General features: G+C 32.9%; 1 protein-coding gene across 5 annotated transcripts in view; it reads left to right on the forward strand.

The window, feature by feature from the left end:
• LOC127841734 (uncharacterized) overlaps positions 1–20,000 on the forward strand; it is a 45,989-nt gene that overhangs the window by 24,854 nt on the left and 1,135 nt on the right. The window contains exons 1-4 of one of the 5 annotated variants that reach the window (XM_052370774.1): positions 859–1,057; positions 8,228–8,389; positions 10,035–10,205; positions 17,860–17,945. In XM_052370774.1, coding sequence (XP_052226734.1) covers positions 8,291–8,389; positions 10,035–10,205; positions 17,860–17,945 — 356 coding nt within the window. In that variant the 5' untranslated portion in view covers positions 859–1,057; positions 8,228–8,290. Of the gene's footprint in view, positions 1–858; positions 1,058–8,227; positions 8,390–10,034; positions 10,206–13,557; positions 14,304–17,859; positions 18,004–20,000 lie in introns of those variants that run through there. The other 4 variants (XM_052370771.1, XM_052370773.1, XM_052370772.1 and 1 more) reach the window with 4 other exon arrangements.

Genomic DNA, 20,000 nt, shown 5'->3' on the forward strand with positions numbered 1-20,000 from the left:
AATGCCCATGGAAAACATTTTAATTATTTAAGCTGTGGAACTCAACGGATTACGTCATGTTTTTTTATACCATATTTTTTTTTAAGAAGTCAGCAGTCAAATGCAATTGTTGTCTGAAGGTAAATGTAAAATGTTTTAATTCATATGTCAAACTGTGAAAAAGGAACTGTACACAATCTTTAATTTCTTGTTTTTGTTTTTATATCGGGCTCGGTAAGCGATGGATTTCTTTTATATATCTTAATAGCACAGTCTTTAAAATAAAAAATGTTGAACAAAAAGACTTTTAAATTACAGTCGACTTTACATAACAATACATAAAAACAAAACAAGAATGCTTAGTTCTTATGAAAAAAGTCCTTTGTGCGTTATAATTTCATTGCAATGTTCTTCATCAAAATGCAGACGCAGGCAGGTAATCTTATTCTTTGAAACGGGTTTCAGATGAGCTAAACTTGGAAAACATGGCTGCATTCGTCAACGTAGTAAAAAGCAGGCCCTGTCAGTTGTTTAAATCTTATCACACCAATGTCAACTACATCAATTTCAATAACCAACCCATCGTTAACACTGAATATGCGTTACTACTTATTATTCCATATCACGTAGTCGATTCGGATTTTATTTCACTATATGACTGATAAAATTCGCAAGAGCATGCAGCTGTATAGGGAATAGCCAAACCCTTTCCAAAAGAGACGACTACTCGATACCAATTAAATTATTTTGTGCCTCTCTCGTGCCCTTCTTTCATTTGCCTTTACCATTTATTCCATAAGTGAATTGAAACCGTTTCCATGGGGATTAAGTAACATTTTACACTATTATGTGTCATTTATTATTGATAGCGCATGCGCTTAGAAACACGTGACAGTTATTTGTACAGAAGAAAAAAGCCAAGAGCCGCCCATTTTCCAAAGGTGGCGATTTTTTTGTGATCTGTGATGGTGAGTGTTAAAACTTCTGCAATAAAACTGCATATAAGTCTCTGAAGAACGACATTTGTTCGCAGAAGGTTTAGTGCTTCACTAGAATAATCAACAGGAGTTACACAAAGGTATGAATAGTGTTGTAGACATATGCATGTTGATCAAAAACGTTATTGTAGAAGATTTTTTCTAATAATCCACACACAACAAACGCAATTTCTCATTTGTTTAAAAGGAACTGCATTTATTTTTTTGTGATAATTAAACACACATATTCATTGGAAAAAAATGTTCAAACAAACCCAAACAATTTCAATGTATTATTTTTCGTACTGTTGAATTACAATTTACAAAAATGTGAAAGGACCATGATTTTTTTTTAAATACTCGTTCACCATGAAACTGTTATAAATATCGTTTCTTTCAAATAACAGCATGTACATGCGAACATGTTACCGGCTAAAAATATTATTTATGTCAGATTAGCTTGTTATAAAACATCACACAGTTACATTAATACAAAATGTTCATTGTCGATAATGCTGTCATGATAAAAATGATATGGGAATAACTAACATCCGTTTTGGCGTCAGTAAGTTAATATCGGTCTTCTTTCGCGTAACAAAATATGTTTTCATTACGATCTGTTGGACATGTCCAGTATTAACGAAATCATGAATCATGTTTATTTGGTGATTTAACATTTATTTTATTAATTACTTTCGTTAACGTATTTGCCAGTAAAAGACTATTCATTTTCATTCGATTTTTTTACTGAGACTCGCTTACGCAACTATTACACTGTGAGTTTTGCCAGTGTTTTTCAATGTTAAATCATTTTCAAGGTGAACTTAATTTTTATTAAGCAAGTTGTTCGGTTGCAAAAACAATGCATTTAAGAATCATTAAAAAAACATAACACAATAACCAATGTTATTTCATACTAACCATTAATTAACTTGTACCGAATTAATGTAAATTATCGGATTGATTTGGTTGTTTGATTTATAACCGAAAATGTTTCCTATAAATAAGTTAACAATCGACAAAAATAGTGTAACTTATATTGCACATATTATATCGGGATTTAGCAAATAATAAGTACGGTGCTAAAATAACTATATATGTATGATGGTTTAAAAAATGTCGATAAAGTTCAACGTTTGAATATTGAATTTATGTGAATACAAATATATGATCATAATTGTCGTTTCAGTTTGATTTTCGAGTAAATATTCGATTGTTTGTATTTAATTCACATGGTTGACATAGTTTACTCTCTTCTACTCAGAGATGTAGTTTACTCATGTATAATGTCTAATGCTATATCAATTGACTATAACTATGACAATTAGCTAATACTTTTACGGACCGCAACAACATACATTCCCAGATTAAATGTTATATTATGTCTAATAACGGATAATCGAGCCTTGGCATTTGATATTAGTCAACAAATCTACTGTGTGGAAACAGATGACATTTATCCCTGTCGGATAGATGATTATAAATTCATACTGACTAATTGGGGAGCCATGACATATTAATGATATTATACACAATCAAGAGGGAGAGTATGGCCATAATTTAACATCCATATGTTTGCTCCACGAAAATTGTACAACAACATTACTTTACAATTCCATCCATTTATTTTACTAAGAGCAAACATTATTAAACATTTATTGTTATTGTAACTGTTTTACGACTCAATTTTAGGAAACTGTTCAATTGTTTTTGTATTCTTTTTAAATATGTTCTTGTATGATAAGTCCTTGCGCTTATAAAGACATACGCTGGTAAATTGTTTTCTTTTATTACATATTATGTTATTAAAAAAACGTAAAAACCTTTGCGTGATTAAATATAACAGAATGTGTATATTTTATATTGTTTTGCTATTACTTTTTCAACAAGTTGTAATCTATAATTAAGCATATCATAATTGCGAACATATTTTATTTTCAATCAATTGTTCATTTTTATTTTTATGGTTTTATACATGTTTAAGTACAAATAAAAAAATTAAAGCATGGTATTGTTCACAATGTGTGCCTAAAAAGGAGAGGTGCTCCGTTGGTAGAAGATTTAGTCTGCATGCAGTTTAAACTAAGCATTATAATTGACATATTTTATACATAACAGGTTAGTTCTAAAGGTACCTAGTTGTTTTTTGTTGTATTTACAAAATATTTTTAACATGATTGTATAATGTAAACAACATTTATATCACACGAAATGGGAAATTAACCGATCATATGCAGTCTACTTCCCGTGCAATCGAAAAAAAACACACAAGCACAAAATGATCGATTTGAAAAACTATGGACTATAATTAAGATAAGAGTTTAAATATAATTTATGAAAAGCATCTTAGGGTTACAAAAACTGATACCTCAATGTTGCATTTGACCAGATATTATAACAAATAAATTGGTTGTAAAATGTGTCGAGCTATCTGTAACATCGTTGTGTTGTTTACATGCAGTTCGTAATAATGTCAAGACTTTCCGCATGGTTGATCGCAAATTTGATTTGTTTCAACATATCTTTCCTAAACTCGTACCTAATAGGTTTACGTATTTTCATAGAAATTTAAAAATAGAGACACTAACGTAGGATCTAAAGAAAACAAACATCATTTTATAAATCGCAGAACAGAACAGACAAGATATTTTATTTAGGATTTAAGCATATATAGCTCATCTTCAAATTTAGAATAAAGCAATAATACATACATATAAATACTGCATTTTTACCAACATATGATTTTTGTTCGAATGTAATATATTAGAGAATGCTCTTTATTATTTTTTTAAACAAAGCTAAATTGATGTTCGAATCCGAAATTGATTGGGAAAAAATATGCGGTTATATAACATATCGTCGCTGTCGTTCTCAAACCTCGTAGCTACAAAATGCCAACTTTTCAGGAGAGAGAAAAAACCGTCTCATTTTTTATAAAGATGTTTTAGAAATTGAAATTCTGTAAAAATACCAAACAAATGAAGCTGCAAAATACGGTATAAGCCGGAGACGCTTAAGTCATACTGATAAGTCATACTGATATTCAGACATGGTAGCTACGATATTTTGTCACCACAGTTTTGTCATTTTTATGAGGAACGACAATTCGTCCTGATAGGAAACCTCGTAGTTGCAAATAAAAAAAAAAATATATAAACGTTTTTGTCAAATTTGTCCAAACGAAACGACGTGCCTATAGGTGAAATGGCGTCGCTACGACTTTTCGCCGGGGAAAAAACTAACAATCATTCTACAACATTTCGTCACGTGGCATTTTCAAGGGCTCTGATTGGCGTAGAGCTACGAGATATAGCACAAAACACGCGCCACACTTTATATATTCGGAAAAGACGAAAACAATATTTTGAAAATTTTGGAGCTACGAGGTTTGAGAACGACAGCGACGATATAAAAAAATCCAATTTTGGAAAATTATTATATATATAATTTCGGCTCTAAGTTTAAATGCTTTAATACAGGAAAAAAGACGTATCAGTATAAAATTCAGGTAGTATATAGGAGAAGGTATATTTATCAGTATATATTAAACAAACTTGGTTTCTTATGTAAACACCCGGTATACATGTAAGTATATCAAGACAAAATGCTACTCATATTCAATCATATCAATTTATTCAGCTTTAGTAAATCCCCATACCTTACTTCCATAATTAAGAATCGATGCAAAATAGGCATCAAACAGATTAAACATGATGATAACAGGTACATTCAAAGATTTTGTAATCGTAATTAGTTCATCGCCCAAAGCGCTTGGGCAGACACAGTATTTGTGGCTTGTATAAATGTGTCGCTGCTTGACATAATAATTTCTAGATAATTAAAATTCGTTACGATTTTTGTTATAAACCCAATTATATCCCGTTTATAATCTGCCTTGATGAAAGATGACAAGTTATATTCCACTTCGTGCAATACTCAAGCAAACTGTTCAGGGAACAGTGTAATCCATCAGCGAATTTAGATTCAGACATTAATACTGTGTCATCGGCGAATAAAAGAAAATAGATTGATAATTGATCAATAGAAATGCCCTCATATATATCAGCTTGTAGGTGCAACTCAATATCATTTAAGAATTATGAAACCATTATAGGCGAACATATCTCATATGTAATAAACCGATGCTGGATTCAAAAATTTCTTAAATATTATTCAAATGTTTAACACCCAATTTAATCTTATTATACAAAGATCGAAAACTGACAACAACTTAACATTGCAGCGTCGATACAATATACTAGTAAAATGGCATACACATATAACTCAATGTGAAAAGCAAACGATACTGTTAACAATGATTATTTTATTAATGTTAAAATATATTGCGCTTTACCAATTTGTATGTTCTTTTTTTAGCTAAAGCTCTAAATGCATATCATGTTATCAATTCATTTGTTACATGCTGCGTGTTTGATGCACTACTTATTTGGTTGTTGTTTAGTGTATTGATTCTTTATGAATATATTATAGTAAACAAAAACATCTGAATTATAATTGTAACGCGTCCTTATGCTGTTTTGAAAGAGATTTAACATGCTTCTTGAACATTTTAATAAAACAAAATATAACATCATGCTATTGCAATCGAAGTTTTGATTTGTACATAATATGTTTTTGCATCGTATTATAAAATGTTTGGTGTATAACAGATATTTGAAAATTAACGATTTGATATAAGAAAATAACACGTATTCAATTCCTATTTATACATATATGATAAGTATATAGGTTTACAAACTACGCAGAGAAATGGAAACATTACGCGTATGTTGTATTATGAAACATAAATCTATTTTTATATCAGATACAAAGGACTCATAACGACTGAATGTGTGCTCATTATTAACAAACAAGACAACATCTTTATGCCATCTTTATAAAACATGAAAATAATCTCACTGAAATCCGATTAACGCATCATTTACTTTCACTACCTTGATCTTGAAATGTTAAACAAAATAACTTGACCTCCGAATAGCGTATGAAACAGTGATTGTGACTCGTGTCTCAAGACAGTGATTGTGACTCGTGTCTCAAGACAGTGATTGTGACTCGTGTCTCAAGACAAGACAAACATGTACATAACGAACGCACAAAACTTGGGTTAGAGCAGTTAATGCAAAAGCAATGTGGATTTAAGGATTATAAGAAACTACAAGCCTATTAAAATTTGGATAAGAATTATTTATTACACATGTAAGTGTACGTAACTATCAACAGCATTGCATGATAATTTAAATTAAATAGCAATAAAACAAAAAAACATACCAATTAAATTAATATCAAAGTAATCGAAGACGGCTTACATACGAAAGCATTGCAACCGTTACTCTGACAGGCACGACGAAATGAAACCAATACAATATTAAAGAGCCTTCGGGCAAAGCAAACTATAGTTAATACATTTAGACCATCGTCGTGCAATGCATAAAGAAGTCTCAATAAGGCTTAACCAGGAACGATTACGTAAGTCCGTATGTAGCCACACAAGCTTGTGCAGCAAAGTTGTTTTAAATAAGTAAAAATGTCTCAAATAAATGAAATTATTACAGGATGTTAAAATTTAAATATTTAATGATCTTACGACTGGCTACAGTTGATACGCTGGGTATGAAACATAATCTCAAGGAAACTATCATGTTGCAGGCTTAATTACCTGGTCCATTGACATCATTGGACGAAATAGTCCTCTATAATTATGCATTAATGTACGCTTTGCTAAATACTGCAGCTGTGTTTGACGTTTTAAATTCACTCGGGTTCATTGTTTGCGCTTTGTTTTTTGTTTGTTAACAAAATATATTCATCCTACGATATTATCTGGCGTACTTTCCATATTCTAAATGTTTCAGTGTCCTACAGAAAGAGGCATATATTATAATTACGAGTTATAACCTTTGATGTGTTTTTATTATAAGAGACAAAACAGTTTTCTTAACAACAAACCGTCTAATATCATAAACAAACTATGCGTTTGATCAAACGGCATGAGTTTATATTTAAATGTTAACAAACTGATACAAAATAGCACACACTACCTAACAAATAATAGCTCCCTATTCAGTATATTGATAAGCAGATATTATTTCCGCGGCAGAAGTGCGACAATTGGGTGAATAGAATATTTACAGTTTCATAACTATGCAATATTAATTGTCGGTATGTTGCGCAGTTGTTTTTAAAGTCTTTGCCTTCATACGACACGATTGTATGATTACACCGTAACAAGTGATGACTTAATACAAAGTCTACTTTAGATTAAATATACAGCAAGGCGATTTATGTCAAATAACTCACTTACAAGATATATAAATGTAGGTGTTGAACGTGTGCATTGAAATGAAAAAACACTGAAAATATTTAGTTGAACAGTTTTTTTAGTAATATTAAACGTTCATACACGTTCTCTAGAGGTCAACTCTTGTTTTCATTCGACATTCTTTTACAAAGGACCAATTTTCTATACATTTCGAAAAAGAGCCACCAAGCAATAATTATCGAGCCCAATAACTCTACATTTTATAGTGATGTTTCTTTAACGGGATTGTTCAGGAGAGTCTTCATCGGTGTACACAAAACATTATCCCTTATAGCTACGTGTATTCATTTGGTGTTCACATATCAATAATTGAATAGAAGAACCACTCGCTTAACACTCCCTTCGCGTTTTATTTGGGGATCACTTGTCTAAGAAATAGTCTAAAAACTTGACCGATGTAATTACCTACTTGTCGGCCTCTTAGCTACATCCATTACTGAAAGTTGTAATGAAAAAATCGAAAAGTAGTGCTACAACAACGGCGATGAACATCATCGGGAGAACTCTTTAACTTGACTGTTGTTGAATCCGAAAACAATGTAATGACATTATTCATCGTCACTAGGTTAAGAAAGACAACAATTCACATTAATAGATAAAGCATACCGAACACTTACCTTTTACGGACAGAACACGTTAGAACTGAGACGTTTGGTTTCATTTGCTATATAAATATACAATATATTTTTTACTCTTGTAAGGCAATTAGTATATCTTATTAAACACATGTAAGTATTTATTAAGTAGAACTATACTAGTTCATGTTGGAAGAAGATTTTTTCTAGTGTTGCACTTTAAATGGTGCAGCATGCGGAAAACATAACTACTGCCCGAAATATTTTAACAAGCTATAAAAGGAAGTTGTGTCAAATAAAACGGATCGTGTTTGTTGACAGATAATGTAGACTATTAATATTTTTTGATATTTCAGTTAAACGCCGGCATACAATATTACAACTCTGAAAGAAACTTACACAAAGATCACTACGGCACCATGGCCAACATACTCTTAGTTGTTATCTCGATTGGAACGATTGCCCACGCAGCAGTCGCAGCGCCACTTGGCGACTTCACTGAGGACACATTTGCTCAGGTAATATTTGACTCCAGTTGTGTGTAAGACATTTAGCATCTTTATTTAATGTTAATACGACGAATTGTCATTCATTTTCATGTCTTTGAGATACTGTTTTGAAAGGGACCGTTTCGCGGATTTTGGCAGAAATTAAAGTGTGTCATTAAATGCTTTATATTGATAAATGTAAATATTGTATCTAAAAAGCTCCGGTAAAAAAGATTACAATTAAAGAAAGACAAAACAGAAACCCTTTACTGGGCTCGAACCACTGACCTCTGAAGTAAAAGTCTAACGCGTAGACAACTCGACCATCCGTACTCATAAAATCATTGATGTATTTCTCATAGTGTCACAAAATATAATGACAACAACAGAACTTTCCAAATTATTCAATCGATTTGCGTTGCAATGCATTATACTTTTCAGGTTTAAATCGTCAAAAGATGCATATAATGGATATATTTAGAGCATGGTAAATGTTCAGTATTACTGTTTCCTCACAAATATCATAACAGCAACGAACATTTGCGAATCTGAAACATTTTTTTTTTATTTTTTCAATTTACCAAAACGTGAAAAGGTCCCTTTTATGTCGCAAATCGCTTTAGGCCTTTTGCGTTTTAACATAAAAAATGTCAATACAAAATTATTGATTAATTAACGTCATGGATATTTGTCATTTACATACATTCATTTTATGCTTTTCGGTGATTTATAGAAAAATATCAGTGAATTGAAACTGATAATTTTACTGTCTCAAACAGTAAACAGATGTTTTGATCGATTATTTGTTTATTTTATTTTTTACTGTTTTCTGTGACATTACGTCATTTTTCTAACAAAATGAAGTCATTATCCGGGCGAAATTCTTTAGTTCAACTCTTTAACAAGTATATAAACTGTAAAAGCATAAAATTAAAAGAAAATTTGTTGGATTCGGTGGAATATCGATTTTAATTCTCTCGTGATCATAGAAAAAAATATATTTTCTATGATCACTCGTTAAAATTGATAATCCACCGAATCCAGCAAACATCCTCTATGTAAATTACCTAAAAAGCAGTATGCCGGATGGCAAATAACTTTTAAATATCTCTCAAAATCTTTATTGTATTATGTAAGTTATGATCGATGCATGATTTATTTGAATTTATGTTATGCTTACCGGTGGTTTATAGAGAAATATCAGTGAATTAAAACTGATAATTTCACTGTTTCATACAGTGAAAATGAATAGTGAAAATTATCGATAATTTTCACTTTTAACTGTAAAATGACGTCATTTTTACGAAATTACGTCATCATCCCGGTGAAATTCTTTAGTTAAACTCATTAACAATGTAAATAAACTGTGAAAAAATGCACAAAATAATACTTTCACGAGTGGCGCATATCCTCTATACGATGTAAGAACTCGACATCTTACAAAACACTTTATTAATAAATTTGAAAGAAATAAAAGAACATCCAATTTTAATGTTTGTTCTCAGTTTCCATTATTTTGTTTTTCTTTATGCATAATGGCTTTTACGTATTTTATAAATTTTGTATTCATTTTTTAAATCAATTTATTTATATGCATATATTTCCTTGAATGTTTAATCGAACTAATTGGATTGTTAACAAAAAAACGGATGGTAAATGTCAGATACTTTTACAGCTGATTGTTGATGGAAGACCTGTTATCGACCTAGAATCACGAGAAGAATCGTTGGCATCAATAGAGGATCTAGAAGCTTTCCGAAGTCGGCTTAGGGGTTTAGAGTCCATTGATTCTCTTCGCGAACCCATAGACAAATTGCAATCAATGAATGAGTACAGTACCCCGCTGGTAAGCAAACGGCCATTTTGTAATGGCTTTTTTGGATGCGGTAAAGTGAATGGAAAACGATCTTTGCCACTCTCTTCTGGCTTGTCTCAACGCGTGCATGAAAAATCTTCTATTGGTTCATCTATCTCGAAAAGACCCTTTTGTAATGGCTTTTTTGGATGTGGTAATCCTGGCAAGAGAATAGTCTTTCGTACCGCGAAGGGTTATACAAGCGACGAGACATCAAGGGAATGTAGAAACGGTATGACTGGCTGCAGCAGTGTTGGAAAATGAGCTCCTTTAGGCTGAATGCGTGTCCTAATGTTTACCTTGCTTCAAAGAAGAGCATGACTATTATATGAATTATATGAATGCGTTAGTTGGCATGGTTATCTCTTTCTTGTCTTCTTTTACAAACGCATGTGCATTAACATGAATTTCTAAAGTGTACTCTCTTAATCATTGCCATGATGCCCATACTGAACTTAATGAAACATAATCATGAAAACCAATTTCACTGAAATATGATGGAAACAAACATCTTTAGTTTTGTTCTATCTCATAATGTGTTTATTTAATTATAAAACAAAACAGTTATATTATGGCCTGTTCATAAAACTACATGTTGTTATAACTTTCTTTTATGTGCAAAATAGTCCATCGTCAATATTTACACATTTGCTAAAATGAAATATAAAAACAAAATAAGATACTTAACTTTATATATGTTTTTGTACATATAAAATAAATTGAACGGACATTATCATAATCTTTATTATTATTATTATTATTATTATTATTATTATTATTATTATTATTATTATTATTATTATTATTATTATTATTATTAGCATTATTATAATTATAATTATTATTTTTATTTTTTTTGTTATTATATAATATATTATTATATAATATTTTTTACTTTATATTCTGTTCAAAGCGTCGAGAATGTGATTATTTAACATTTCAATTTGGTTTAAATATATTAGATAAGTGGCTTCACGATGAATGAAGCATATAAATAAGTACCACCTTTGGGTACAGAACGATCGGCTTTCTAGAGCGTTTTAGGTTTCTGATCTTTGCTTTTCGATTGGGTTTATCACAGTGATTTAATATATGAAATGTTTAGTAAATATTAAGCACAGAGCAGAATAAAACGAAAGAGAAAAAAAACTTTTATTTTTCACCTAAGTATACGCCACTCACATTGATCATACTGAAAATCATTATCTTCAACAATATCAAAACAAAGTTAAAATCCGCTCTGCAATAAAACCTTTTTGCAAAATGGGTTGTAACATATCAGTAATAATAATATTAGTAGTAAATAGTTATTGTTAATCAGTATAGTCATTTTTTCCAAGTTTATGCTGGTCTTCAAACGCATACACAAATCAGGTTGCCTGTGACCTTGTTTTACGCTGCAGTCTCCCTAGGACGCGCATCATTAAGGACCTCCGCGCCAGTTGATTTTTAAATTGTTTTTACGGTTGCGCATTAGGTGCATGCTTTTTTCGGATATTCGAATAAAAACGGGATCCATATCAATACGTGAATAAAATTTTAAAAAAGTTTTTGGATGCGAGGAAAGTTGATAAACATTTTAAGCACCTAAACTACACGATAAGAACCCATCATAATATAAACATTTGAGCTAATAACTGATATAGGAATATATAATGACTAAACGCACACGACGATAGCTTGAAATCACCTTGGTATAAACTTAAAATTCTTACCAATCAAATCAAGTGTTCATATAAGCTTTGAATTTAAGCATGGTTTATTCAGCAAGGATACGAGTGAAAACAACTTCCGTAATAAAAGTCTCAAAAGGAATGTGAGTAGCAAATCAGCTAAATATACTATCCAACATGTTACACAATGACATTTCTAAAACATGATATTAAACTGGAATATTAAACACAAAATTGATACTTACAGAAAGAAATTTATTAAACAACACTTACTTTATACTTTTCCTACAAATGACCATCTTTCAGTGAATTCTTTTACGTAAATCATATCACCATGAAGTAATACTTTTAAATTAGTCTTATACTTGACAATGAAGTAAAACTTGAGTCACTTCTATCAATTGATTAATTGGGTATATTCGTTTTATTTATCATATGCGTTTCATACTCTGTTTTATATTATGCGTTTTATATAAGTGAACATAATTTGCGGAACAAAGTATTAAAAGTAAATATAGCGTTATATAGAACCTAATTTGTACAAAATGTTTTTCATAAACTAAACAGAATAATAAGCATCTTAAAAAACCAAAGATGTCGTAATAAGTTAAAGAAGCCTTGCATACACTAAATTATAATATAATACATGTTTTCCGATAATGAAACGGTTTACAAATGTGAGCAATAAACGAAATTTGTTTTGATCAATGGAGCGGTAATCCATAAGGGCGACAAAAATACCATAAAAAAGAGTCCCAAATTTGGAGCGTCTTTGTACAACAAGTAAACGGAGAAAGGGATTATATATATTTATATATAACAAATCAAGGTAAAGTACTGTTCTTATATATACTATCATCTTGTAAACAAAGCATTTTTGTAAATGACCTGAATAAGGCCTAAAAGTATTTTAAATCTGAATATTTTAAGCATGTAAATATATTTCGACTTCAGCAAGATGTTACACTTGCATGTATATTTTATTTCATACTATTAACTAAATGTGACTGCATCGTGTAGTGAATGTAAAATGGCTTATCATAGACGATTTAAGTAGTTCTCTTCCTTATTTTGACTGCATATTAAGTATTAAAAATCTTATTCAAATTATAAAGCATTCTTATATAAGATGTACCGAGTGAACACATTGCTGGTAATTTTGTGACATCTATGTGACAGTAAAAGAAGCTGTCTAAAGTAATTAATGAAGCCGCAAAGAAATTAATGAAGCCGCATTATGCCAAAATGGGTATTATGTCGGCGTAGCTCAAGAACTGCGAAATCGCGCAGACTTTGTCAGCGGCTGCCTTGTCAGCTATTAAGTCACCAAAGGTTTCGCAATCGCATAAGCGGACATCGCAGCTGCTGGTAAGACTGTGGAAATGCGAAGGCTGGTTTGGAGCTACCCTGACCGAATGTGGAATGTTACCTATTTTTGAAAAAATGGGTAAATTTATAGTGTAACAATTGTTTTATTATCACGGTATGGTGTCAGCGAATATAGAAAAGTTTGATTTTTATACATAATTTAAGATTACTAATAATTCGTTCAGGAAAACGGTCGAGGCGATATAAATGATTCATCACAATCAGAAATATCAAATGCTTTTTGAAAGATTTTTTTCGAACAGCTGAAATGCACAGGCCATGATCTGCCACACATGTTTCAGAAGCGGTTTATGTGCAACACCAACTCGTTCGTACCAGGATGCAGAGGCAAACGCTTGCCAAGTCGTAGCGACCACAGATTAAATAGATCGGGGATCAATATTGGATCATCTGCACAGCATCAATTTGACAATAACTTCCAACCTGTGGGTTTCCGGACTCTGTTAAAGAGATTCATGTGTAATGTGGCCTCCGGATGCAGAAATCGAAAAAGTAAAAAAGATAACAAACAAAGAAGCCTCGTCCGCGGAGAAAAAGAAACAGACTTAAGCAGACAAAACTCCAAAGAAATAATAGATGCCTCTCCACAACAATTTGAAATGTATCCATATTCCTTCATGCAATATAGACATGTTTTCGGCGCGGAAAAACTTGTTGATCGCAGTGATCCGCACATTAAAATAGTGGTGGGGTTGTGTAATGACCATCCCCATAAATGCACGTTGGAAGAGCGGCCATAATGATACATTCACACTGACTCGATATCGGTCCAAGGTAGTTGTAATACATGATATAAGATATAATATCGATAATATCATGTGCAGGAACAATAATTAAAATCATGTTGACCAAAAGTATGTAATTATATGTTTCCGTAGGCATTATCAACGCGAATTCAATTATATCGATGTGTATTTAGGTTATTTAACTACATTAAATGCATTTAATATACAAGTAATCGGTCTGTATTAGTCAGTGCCGAGTATTTTGCTATAATTAACATCCGGTATTGTTAAGGTATAAACTATGTGCCTGTAGTAAATAAATTACAAACAGCGATTGTTGTCTGGTTATGAACGTTCTGTAAACTGAAAAGTTATAAACAGTATCGTTTCGATGAGCTTATGTTAATCTGAATATATTTTTATGAGTCACATGTTACATGGTTAAATTTGTAGAGACAAATATACCATATAACGTTCCATCTAAACATAGATACGGAAATATCCTACATTACAACCGTAGTAAAAATGTTAAAATTTATAATATGGCAATTATGACATGTAAAGATCTACAGTTAAAATGCTTAACAAAAATGTACATACGTTACTTCTGATAAGCAAATATTAAAATGTCTCGATTTCATCATCAAGAACAATGGTCTTAACCATGTTTATTAAAGTGAACACTTATCTCATTTGTGAAAAAGTTAAACAATGAAGAGTTTGTTTTTCTAAGACTGACTATATCATGACTTCTAACATGATCATTTCTCAGACAGATAACACACACTTGCTGTTTTATTTTACCTTATCGACAACGACACTAAAAGGTGTCTCAACTTTTAATATAGGGTCATTCAGTAAAAACATTGTCCATACGATGTATCATGGCACATAAGCGCCTTGAGATATCGAAATAAGGGCCACACACAATTTTTTTTTAAAGCAACTATTAACCATTACGGATAATTGTTTTCTAAACAACTGAAACCAAACAAATGTGCAACTGTTGGGAAATGTCCCTTAATCGGTCGAATTTGTTCATAAGACAAATTGACACGATGTTTGGTTCTTCAATAAATACAAGTAAAGGCGTCGGTATGGGAGTAATCTATTAATTATGAATTTCATATGAGTTAAGAATATTCAAATGATTGTGCCGATAAAAACAAGACAATAACTTATTTTTTATTTACTATAACTATATTGCATGCTTCCTTCATATTCACGTGTTGGTTTTGGGTGTATACATAATGCAGCCTCAAGCACGAAGACCACAATAACTTCGAAGTGCACAAACATCTAGATTAAAGATTTTCAAAATAGAATGTTCACTGTGAAATCGTACAAACTCGATATTGATTTTGTGTCTTGATAACGATCGCGATTTTATTTTGCGTACCATATTGGTCAGTTTTACACACACACAAAAAACATGTATAACATTGCCATTTTCTGACACCAGACCTTTTGGGGACAAAACATACAGGAAAGATTGCAGGAAATGCATTTACGTTAATAATGAAACGCATGTATTTCAATAATGAAACGCCTCTAAAGGTTAGGCAGTAGATGAAATGTGTTTTGATTAACAAAGCGCATAATACATTTGGGTGAGAAAACAATGTTGTGGAATCAAGAATCCCGAATTTGGAGCGTCTTGGTACAGCAAGGACAATGAGTAAGGGAGGTAGTAAAACATATCAAGCATCTCGGTACTGCAAAGACAGGGGGAAAGGGAGTTGCTCAAACATATAAAACGACACGGTACAGCAATGACAGGGGAAAGGGAGGTGCTCAAGCAAAGCAAGCGTCTCGATTCAGCAACGACAGGGGGAAATGAAGGTAGACAAACATATCAAGCGTCTCGATACAGCAAGAGCATGAAGAAAGGGAGGTAGTCAAACATATTTAGCGTCTCGGTACAGCATGGGCAGGGAGAAAGAGAGGTAGGCAAACATAGCAAGTGTCTCGTTACGGCAGGACAGAGAAAAAGGGAGGTAGTCAAACATATCAAGCCTCTCGGTACAGCAAGGGCAGGGACAAAGAGAGGTAGGCAAACATAGCAAGTGTCTCGTAGAAGCAAGGACAGCGACAAAGGAAGGTAGTCAAACATAGCAGGCGTCTTGTTACAGCAAGGACAGGGTGAAAGGGAGGTAGTCAAACAAAGCAGGCGTCTCGGTACAGCAAAGACAGTGGAAAGGAAGTTGCTCAAACATATCAAGCGCCTCGTTACAGCAAGGACATGGAGAAAGAGAGGTTGGTAAACATAGCAAGAGTCTCGTTACAGCAAGGACAGGGTGAACGGGAGGTAGCAAGCGTCTTGGTAGAGCAAAGGCAGGGGGAAGGGAAGTTGAGCAAACATATCAAGCGTCTCGGTACAGCAAGATCATGGAGGAAGAGAGGTAGGCAAACAAAGCAAGCGTCTCCGTACAGTAAGGACAGGGAAAAAGGGAGGTAGGCAAACAAAGCAAGCGTCTCGGTACAGCAAAGACAGGGCGAAAGAGAAGTAGACAAACATAGCAAGCGTCTCGGTACAGCAAGGACAGGGGGAAAGGGAGGTAGGCTAACATAGCATAGCAAACGTCTCGGTACAGCAAGGACAGGGGGAAAAAGAGGTAGGCAAACATAGCAAGTGTCTCGTTACAGCAATGACAGGGAGAAGTGGAGGTAGGCAAATATAGCAAGCGTCTCGGTACAGCAAAGACAGGGGGAAAGGGAGGTAGGCAAACATATCAAGCGTCTCGGTAGAGCAAAGACAGGGGGAAAGGGAGTTGCTAAAACATATCAAGCGTCTCGGTACAGCAGGGACAGGATGAAAGAGAGGTAGGCAAACATATAAAGCTTCTCGTTACAACAAGGGCATAAATAAAGAGAGGTAGGCAAACATATCAAGCGTCTCGGTACAGCAAGGGCAAGAAGAAATGGAAGTCGTTAAATATATCAAGCGTCTCGGTACAGCAATGACAGGGAGAAAGGGAGGTTGTCAAACATATCAAGGTAAAGTACTTATTTTATATTAGACGTTCATTAAAATGTAAATCATATAATGTTATCAAAACATAACTTTGTAAATTACCTAAATAAGGCATCAAGGTATTTGCTGACTTGCTATGCATGTAGATATACGTATAAGCTTTCAAGATCTTACCCTGCATGCGTATTTTATTTATATACTTTCAACTAAATATAACTGCATCTTGTATCATTTTTAGATGAGTTTTACATGGCAAATGCTTTATTTATAATCTATATATAAATATTATTGACCCCTCTAGTATAACAAAGTAAAGATGTATTGTATGTTCCTATTGATACAATAATGACCATTTGTATTACATCTATGTGACCGTACCAGTAGATGACGTGAATAATTAGTGTCATCCTATTTTAGCCTGTCCACCTACACTAGACTTTTTTTAAGACTAGATTCCCTTTAAACGAAAACGTCCATAAAAGCCGAAAATGTTGTCTCTGATTAGCCTGTGCGGACCACAGATTGCCCCCCTTGGTGCAAAAAGGTACCATGTACCATTGAAATCAGCAGGCATATGATACCTTATCGCACCACAGGGCGATATGTTTATCTGGGATGGCACTGTACCCAAATATACTAAGTCCGTTTTTCACCGAAGCGCGTGTCTTTTTAATAATGGTCCAGTGTTCAATCATAAAATTATTGTTATCCGTGAATTTAGAACAGTTTAACTTAATATTTTATGTATACTTTGCATTGTTTGGGAAAACGGTCCTGACGGAGGAAGAAATTATTCATATCAATCAAAAATATCAAATGCCTTTCCGAGATTGTTATTCGAACTACTGTAACACATGTGCTGTAAGCTGCCACACATTTTTCAGAAGCGGTTTATGTGCAACACACACTCGTTCGCACCAGGATGCAGAGGCAAACGTTCGCAAACTCGTAGCGGTCACAACTTAATTAGGTCGGGGCTCAATATCGGATCTTCTGCACATCGTCAATTCGACATTAACAACCAACCGGTCAGTTTCCGCACAGTATTAAAACCGTTCCTATGTCCTCTTAAGGGATGTGGTAAGAAAGATCAGAAACAAAGAAGCGTCGACAGCGGAGAAAGTCAATACAACTCCGATGAAGTTATTGATGCACAACCTGTCGAAATGTATCCAACTGCTTCAAAGCAATATAAGCCTGGTTCTGGTGCGGAAAACCTTGTTGATCGCAATGATCCGCACATGAGTAAATTGGTTGTGGGGTTGTGTAATAACCATTCATTTGCATGCATGTGGAATATGCGATCATAATTATGTATTTGCAATGACTCAATGTCGTTCCAAAACATGTTTCAATAAGTTTTTATACATAAAATAATATATGATAATGGATTGTATAATGTACAAAATGGATGATCAAAAACGGTTGACTCAATACAAAATTATGTTTATGCATTGGATTGATCAATACAAATAAAATTATATTGATATGTATTTAGGTGATTAAAATTGATAATACATTTATTTTACAAAGTACAATTGACTTAGTATGTAACAGTTATAGTCGTGTGCTTTACTTTTGTTAACAACCGGAATATATATAAAATAAACACTGTACCTGTATACCATAAAATGTTAACAAGCATAAGTGTCTTATTCTGCAAGCTCAGTCCTTTGAAGTTGTGAACAGATAAGTATTTTTCGATGAGTTTGCGTATTTTGATGTCCCCCACCACTATAGTAGGGGGGGGGGGGCATATGTGTCCCCCACCACTATAGTGGGGGACATATTGTTTTTGCCCTGTCTGTTGGTTGGTTGGCTGGTTTGCTCCAACTTTCACATTTTGCCGTAATTTTTGCAATATTGAAGATAACAAATTCATATTCATGCCCGTGTATCTCATGGAGCTGCACATTTTGAGTGGTTAAAGGTCAGGTCATCCTTCTAGGTCAAAGGTCAAAAAACGATTTCAAGGGAAGTAATAAGCTTTCAATGGAGATAATTATCTGTAACTGCCAAATGATTTTTTTTATAAATTAAACCGCGACGTAGGGGACGTAGTGTTTCTGCAAAACACATATATTGTTAAAATATTTGTATATGTCACATGTACACTTGTTTAAATTTTAAGATGAAGACCACGTAACAATTCATCTACACGTATACTCGAAAAATACCTTTATCTCAGTTTCAACACTAATAGATTGCATTATAATAGTGCATACTATCTACAATTATTACATGTTGAAAGTTGCAAATACATGGAAAATAAACATGTGTATATGACAGATAATAATGACAGTACTGATTCTTTATTTTTTGACATGTAAGATGTCATCATAAAGAACACCAGTCATAACGATTTTTATCAACGTAAATTATTATCTTGTGCTTGAAAAAAAGTGAACACTCAAGAGCTTGAATTTTTATATTAGGTAATATATCATTAATTTTAAGTAATCGTTCTGAAGACATATAACATAAACATTTTGCTATTTTGCACCTAATTTAAAGAGAAAAACATAATTCATTAACTAGAGCTCAGCGTTATAAAGTGAATATCTCATTTCTATAGTGGCATATAACTGCCTAACAATAGCTACATAAAGGTCTCGAACAAATTGTATTATCATTTAAAGCAAGTATATACGATTGTATTTAATTCGCTTTCAATAAATGGAAATTGAAGAGTGATGAAAAACGTTTCGTGGTTAAGATCCCATTTACAATCATTCACACTCTTTTTGTATCAAGTCACTAATGCATCTTGTCAGTTTTGCCTTGTAATGAAGTGTCAGTTCGGATATAAATTTTGGCCAGTTCGGCATTCACAATAAGATAATTTAGCGATTGTATGTAATTTTGGATCTTTCTTCTTTATTTTTATTAGTCAAGCGCGGGTAATCTGAAATGAAAACGTTTTGCTTATTTGCTAGCGCGAGGCTAAATTTTCATGTTTGAATGACTAACTTGAGTTTGTAATCGGCACACGAACACCAAATAATAATGGTCGAGTGTTCAATCA

This window comes from Dreissena polymorpha, chromosome 8 (genome assembly GCF_020536995.1).
Source record: "Dreissena polymorpha isolate Duluth1 chromosome 8, UMN_Dpol_1.0, whole genome shotgun sequence".
NCBI classification, from domain to species: domain Eukaryota; kingdom Metazoa; phylum Mollusca; class Bivalvia; order Myida; family Dreissenidae; genus Dreissena; species Dreissena polymorpha.